Here is a 7,306-nt window from a genome sequence, read left to right as displayed (position 1 = left end):
AACAGCAGCAAAATGCTGTTTGTCCTGTCCTCAATTATTTAAACCATCCAAAACATGACTTTAAAGGCATCTACAGTGCAAATATTTCGACACGTGTTGCACTATTAAAGGTTATTTTTTGCAGTAACTTCATCACTTAGTGAAACTCGTAGTTACACATACAGATGCTTACAACACATTAGAGTGAATATTAAATCAAACCACATTTTGATGATCATCAGTGTAAAGTCAGTTTGTTGTTCAGGTCATATTTGGAATGAATACAAAAGCAGTTGATAGTAATTAGTTACATTTATTCAGTTCAATTTACTTGAGTAACTTTTTGGAAAAAAGTATGCTTTTAGGAATATGCTGTGCTTTGTACTTTCACTTGAGAAATATTTATTATGAAGTATCGCAACTCTTACTTGAGTAATATTTCTGGATACTCTACCCACTGCTTGTTCTTCATTCATTCTTCACTGAATGAAGAAAAAGTTTGACTTACACAAAAATTCACCGGATACAGACACACACCCGCAGTTTTTCTTAAAGTTTCATGGAAGAAATTTCTTTGCCTGATTTTTACCCAATTTTTGGGTAGTTACACATTTTATTTGATCTCCCCCTATAGGACGAGAGGGAGAACAGCAGCCAGAAAAGCCCAGTTCCTGATGACTACTAATAAGGAAATCTGGTTTTAGCATGGCTGAAAATAAAAGAAAGCAGGGTTTGTGTTTTCCAAAAATATAACCAACATTTACAAAAAGAAAAAAGAAAGAGTCAAAGACAAGTTTATTTAACACCATACTTACAGAATTCACATTTTTTGTACAGTTAACATATGTTATAAAAACAAAGCTACAGTTTATGCCTTGTGTTAGCCTTTTGCGACGTAGTAATAGAATAATGTCTATAGCAATTTTATATTTGTTTTTCTACAACAAAGGATAACAAACTAACTCTAAATAGTTTAAATACCACAGAATGACTTCTGCAAGCATTTATTAAATGAGATAAAAGAAGATATAATATAAAAGAACATTATGATGTTTACTTTATCAATCCTATAGATTGTCAATATTTCTTTAAATTTAAATAGTTTAAAAATGGCACATTGCTTTTAAAAAATGACTTTCATCCCTACTTTTTCTGTCAGGGAACAAACACACCAAGCCCAGTGCTGAACTTGCTCTGCGTCTCCTGAGTCCTTAATTTCACTTTTAGGCATGATTGCGGGTAAAGATGGTGACTTTTCTTCCTTCTTCTTCTTCTTAATGCTTCTGTATTTGTGAGGAGGATCAAAGAACTGTTTGATATTCTCAGTTATTTTTCGTTAAGACAGGGTGCTTACGAAGCACAGATGGGGCTTCATAAGGTAGAATCTCTCTCCGACACAGGAAAGTAGCCGTTTGTCGTTGCGGTCGAGTCGTCCTCGGGAACAAAGATAGCCAGCAACCTCTCCTGCTCCCTTTTGGTTTTAGGTAAATCATCGGATGGCGTGACGAGCGCCTGGATGCGCTGCAGATAAATCGATAAATAAATCAAATGATACATGAAATAACTCAGAAACAACTAAGAATCTTTGGCTATCTTACAAAGATGTATGAGGAAGTTCTTTCTTAGTTCTGCAAAGAAAGAAGCAGTTTTTCCACATAGCCCATATGGGCAAATGCCCAGGGCAACATTTGAAGGGGGGGAACAAAAGTAGAATAAAAAAAAAAAAAAAAGCAGTCCCCACCCATGGTGACATTCGGGCAAAAATTTAGGTGTGGATGATAGTACCACAAACACCACTCTTGAATAACAAATACTTTTGAAATAAGCTTCTTTTTTGCACGCCGCTTACATAAAGAAGCATGATTTATGTGACCCACAGAGACTTAATCATATTTTTGAATTTACTGATATTTATTGACGCTCTGGTGGAAAAAAAAAAACAAACAAAAAAAAAAAACTGTGGGATAGGTAGCAAGAATAGCACTTTAGTCAGCTTTTTTCAACATTAACTAAAATTTATGGTCATCAAAATTTGCATCATGATAAGAAATTTTTTTGCGATAAATGATAAAACAATACGATAAATGCCGACCCCAAGAAGAGACGTCAGTAAACGACTCAGGAGGACTGAAGACAAATGCACGCCACTTTTTTCAGATTTTTATTTGTAAAAAGAGCGCAATTACTTTTGCGAGACACTCTCGAGTTAGTTTAATCTTAAAATAAACGCATCAAGAGGACCTGCATACCTCTTTGAGTGTTCCCTGTGTAGTGCTGAGCTTGTAAACCATCCATAAAGGAATGCAGACCATGGAGGAGAGTGCGAGCAGCCAGCCTATGAAGTATCCCCACCACGGATAGATGTACACGTTGTTGTACTTCAGAGGAGTGTATTTTATGAGGGAGAAGGCAAATGTCCCCTGCAAAGGCAAATAGACAAGAATTTCAAATGTTACACTGGAAAAATCGAAAAATCCCAGCAACTTAAAAGGCGATGCTCCTCACAATGCACGTGGCTGGGGTGAAAAACAGCCAGCAGTACTTGATGTAAGGTCCTGGGCGGTAGCCAATCATGTCCTCAATGTTGTCGTAGAAACGGTCTGCACCTGCAGAGATGCGACGAGGACGCACGTCGCAACACGGGGTGTTAAATCCCGAAGCATCGGGTCTCCAGAGACTAGTTTGTTGGTGGCTCACCATAAACCCAGGCGATACAGACGGTTTCAAAGATGGACATGAGGAGAAGACACATCCCGCTGGCTGCGTAGTAATCGAACAGCTGGAAAACATACATTCCTCCCTGGAAATAAATAAAGCCGCGGGTCATTTTGTGACAGATTTATCTTTCAGTTTTCTTTCGGAAGGCACACAAAGAAAAAAACGTTGAAGAACTAAAATTTCATTTTGAATTCATTTCTGTGAGAAGGAACCTTATTTGCAATAACCCTTTAACAATGTTTTTAACCACCGTGGCACTGAGAAGTAGCGCATGCAATAAACTCAGCTCATGCGTCTGCTAATTGCTACTGGCTAGTCTGAAGGAGCAGGTGAGTCATGGGAGATTCAAGGACTCCTCAAACCCGCATGAAAGAATCAAAGCAACACCCCAGGGTATGTTTATAACATGATGTAAAGCTAAAAAAAGGACATTTTATACAATACTTAGCCTTTAAGATATATCAGTTTAAGACACACAGTGTACAGAATATAGTCATATTTACAGACATTGTTCACGTGAATGCATTTGTTGGCCCCGCCCCCTACCTCCATCAGCATGATGAGGCCCATCAGGAAGGAGAAGAGGACCACCCCTAACAGGAACAGTTCCCTGCGATTCTTGCGCCGGAACACAGTGGGGTACATGTCAACGATGGCCGTTACCAGGCTTTCCACGCACACAAACTGTTAAATAACCAAACAATTGGTAAGTACGGCAGAAAACGAGGAGCCCCTTTTTGTCACGTCGGGAGAGAAAGGTGCCAAGTCGCCGACCTGGCTGTCCAGACCCAGGAAAACTATCATGACGAAGAAGAGCGCGGCCCACAGGGGGGAGAAGGGCATCATGGAGACTGCACGGGGGTAGGCGATGAAGGCCAGGCCGGGTCCTTTTCAAAAGACAAAAAAACATACTCATACAGCTTCAACTTTTTGTTGAGATTTCATGCAAAACAAAAGAGTGCACAATTGTAGAGCAGAAAAACAATGAAGCAGTCCTTGGTCTTCTACACAGACGGAAAAAATAGGTGAATTCCGAAGGCAATGGCTTGAGTTGGATTCTTCTTTTTCATACAAATGGACACCTATTATTTCAGACTTTTGTTTGTAAAGAACTTTGAAAACGTGGAGAATTTTATGTTTAATTTGTGGTTGCAAACGTGATAAGAGCGTGGAGGTTCACTGTGGCTGAAGCACAGAACGAAATGGTCGGAAAATCCTCGCCGATGCTCCAGTGCCACGTTTCTAGTCTCACCGGACTCGGCCACTTCGGAGATGGGAACATTTTGCTCGTAGGACATGAAGCCCAGGATGGAGAAGATCGCAAAGCCTGCCACGAAGCTGGTGCTGCTGTTCAGGAAGCACAGAGCCAGGCAATCTCTACCAAAGCACACACACACGTTTGCATCATCAGAATGTAAAAAGAATGAAAATATTTGCTGTAAAATTTATGAAAGAAATTTCAGTATAAGTTGAGACACCTGTAGCAGTTGTTGTTATATTTGTTGTAGCTCCCCAGAGCAGTCAAGGAGCCGAGGCAGATGGCGTAGGAGAAGAAGATCTGGGTCCCGGCATCCATCCACACCTGTCATCAATTTAATTTTAATGTGCCACGGAAATTCGGTGGAGCGTGAACTTATCTTAAACATAAATTATTATCAATGGCTTAGACTGAACCTAGACTTTTGGTAGTGCAAAATAAAACAAACAAACAAAAAAAACCCTCTTGGTTAAATAAAAAAATACATGATTTTGCACTAAATTAATAAAAACATAATATAATATTTGTTCTAACTAAAATAGATTTTTACATTAGAAAATATATATTCTTTTGTTGATGACCAATAAAGAGGAAACTCGTCATCAGGTTTTTTTTTTATTTATTTTTATTAATATTTGACACTGTAAGTAAAATATCTGAAATGTGTGAGTTATGCAACTAACAAAGCGGATCAAAAATGACTCCCGAAGAAATAAAAACAAGATTTAGCAGATTGAATTCTCCAACCGACAGTGGTTAAAATGAGATGCTAATGGCCCAAAGGTTTCAGAGCATGTTAGTGAAACAAAGCTGTAACTGTAGGTGTCATTGGAATCATTTTAACAATTCTTACTTTTCAATTTGATTAGAGGGTTTTTCAAGATGGATTAATGACATGTTTCTTTCTTGAAACCGTACCTGCGGATCAGCCAGTCGACCCAGATCGGGGTACAGATAGAACTGAATGCCGATCCCGGCACCGGGCAGAGTGAGTCCTCTGACTAACAGCACAACCAGCATCAGATAAGGAAAGGTCGCGGTGAAGTAGACCACCTGTATCGGCGAGGGACACGAGGGTAAGAGACACGAAAAACAAAAATCCTTCCAAAGCAAACAGCAGATGTTTCCCTTGACGTGCCTCCCAGCCTCCCCCCCTCCCCAAAAGGCACATCTGCGTCTTGTATTCGAGTTCAGATTGGGACGGTGCTTCATTTTCTGTTCCCGACCCACCTTTCCTGTGGATTTCACCCCCTTCCAGATGCAGAAGTAGCACATGACCCAGGCGACGAGCAGACACAGCGCCATGTCCCAGTTCAGAGAGCCCATTTGGTCGATGCCGGAGGAGATCCTCAGCGCTCTCCTCCTGCGCGATCGGGCACATTCGGATGAGAAACGGTCGACGGGAGAGAACCGTCCGGAACGGACCCGGAAGCGGCAGCTCGACAACTCACTCCCAGAACTCCATGACGGGAGAAGTCGTGTTCAGGTTGACCTCTTCGGCGACGGAGGCGTTTCTCCTCTGGAACTCGACGCAGTTTTCTGCGATGGGGGAAAGGTCTAGGAATGATGGCAACTTGATGGTACAAAACGGGGCATTTGAGACGGTTTTCCCCCCATGTTCCTCACCTGTGTTCCACGTGTTGTTGCAGGACGACCAAGGCAGGTCCCAAGAGAAGGAGTAGTAGAGGTAGAAAATCCCCCAGGCCAGGACAATAATGTAGTAGAAGTTCAGCAGAGTCACAATCACCTGAGTGCCGTAGCCAAGACCTGCGGAAAGGATGATTACGCAAATGGATCAGCAGGCATGTCTGGAGTGGTCCAGTCAAAGTCCAGGGCTGAGAATCGAAAGAATTGAATAGTCTACAGCGTATCTCAAAAAAATGATTGTTCACAGATGGGCAAAGAATCCAGAGGTGCAGAGCTTGTAGAGACAGATTTGTACTACATAAAGTCCCAATAAAATAAACTTTATTTTGTGACTGTAATCTGAGAAAACTTTAGGGGAAGTTTCCTGCTCTTTCCTTACCTTCGAACAGGGGACTGATTTTTCTCCAGCAGGTGATTCCTCCCTGGCTGGTGTACTGACCCAGCGCGACCTCCAGGAAGAAGACGGGAACGCCGCAGGTGAACAGGAAGATCAGGTATGGGATTAGAAACGCACCTGAGCGTAGTAGACGGGAGGAGCTGCATTATTTATTGCACACGTTGCCTTAATGTTGCAGTGTTGTCTTTGTACTGAAACTTTATGTATAAAAAGAAAAATAAGAAAGAAAGGTTGGAGGTTACATTTTTTTTTCCCCTCTACAAAACTTTGGGTGTGCTCAGATTTCCGGCTCTCTGCGGGAACAGCTGCTGTGAAAGCGAGGGGCAACAACAGCTGTCTGACCCCGCTTTATCCTGAACTCTGACCCTTCCTGCCGCCCCGTGGAGGGACAGGGAGACGGGAGGGGAGCGGGGGGGGGGGCGGGGGGGGACGGGACGGGGACGGACGGACATGGTGTCCAGTTCGGCAGCTACACCAACAACCTCAACCAACAATTTCTTTAACTAAAGAGGAAAATTTGCCCTTCTTCAACTGCTTTCAGTTTCTATGCCAGCCGTTTGACCTTTAACCTTTTCGCAAAGCCTGCGTCGTGTGGCAGGCATCTCTACTCACCTCCTCCGTTCTTGTAGCAGAGGTAGGGGAAGCGCCACATGTTGCCCAGGCCGATGATGGAGCCGGCCACCGACAGGACGAACTCCAGCTTGTTGCCCCACTGACCCCGCTCCTCCATCTTCTCCTCCGAGGCTGGAGGCACATCCTTGACGCGGTTGCTGCCGTTCGGATGGCCTGCCTTTGCTCCTGTGTGAGACAAACCGGCGGAGAAAAGCTGATTCAGGTTGGGAAAATAGGAAAGAAAAAAAAAAGATCAAATAATAATAAAAGAACGTCTACCTTTCATCGCGGCGTTACCTCTGAAGCGTCTCTGGGGGCTGAGGACGTTTGAAGATCTTTATCCAGAAAAGCTCAAAGTTTTAGTATTTAACGTGGCTGGCGAAAGGAGTGGGGGGGGGCGGGGCTTTGTAACGCTAAACCCGAGGCTGGCCTTACGCTCTCTTTCCCCTCCATCTGCCCCCCTCGGGTGCAGAGTACATCGCCGACCGCGTCTCGACAGTTAAAATAAGGTGCAACATAAGAGTCAGACAGGGCGACCTTTGACCCGCCCGGTCTCCCGTGTCCGTTTCAGCTGCAGCGCACCTCTGCTGAATAAATGTGTTACGAAAGAAATTGAAAATGACTCGGATGAGGGACGTTTGCAGAGCATAACCACATTTTAACCATGTTTTAGAGGGGAACTGGTGAAGGGTTGT

General features: G+C 43.1%; 1 protein-coding gene across 1 annotated transcript; it reads right to left on the bottom strand.

The window, feature by feature from the left end:
* Positions 1-757: 757 nt before the first annotated feature.
* LOC106916612 (sodium- and chloride-dependent GABA transporter 2-like) lies at positions 758-6,864 on the bottom strand (the record flags this gene model as incomplete). The annotated part of the gene is made up of 14 exons (XM_014984998.2): positions 758-1,500; positions 2,229-2,399; positions 2,485-2,585; positions 2,677-2,779; positions 3,244-3,381; positions 3,472-3,584; positions 3,950-4,074; positions 4,176-4,279; positions 4,874-5,008; positions 5,186-5,318; positions 5,407-5,494; positions 5,582-5,722; positions 5,982-6,116; positions 6,612-6,864. Coding segments are annotated over 14 exons (1,890 nt in total), but the record flags the coding sequence as incomplete, so codon positions are not given.
* Positions 6,865-7,306: the final 442 nt, after the last annotated feature.

The sequence above is a fragment of the Poecilia mexicana genome, unplaced genomic scaffold, assembly GCF_051168715.1.
Source record: "Poecilia mexicana isolate PSO_F unplaced genomic scaffold, ASM5116871v1 scaffold_23, whole genome shotgun sequence".
NCBI lineage: Eukaryota > Metazoa > Chordata > Actinopteri > Cyprinodontiformes > Poeciliidae > Poecilia > Poecilia mexicana.
Note: the sequence above shows the minus strand (reverse complement) of the source record. Positions and strands in the feature narration are given on the sequence as shown.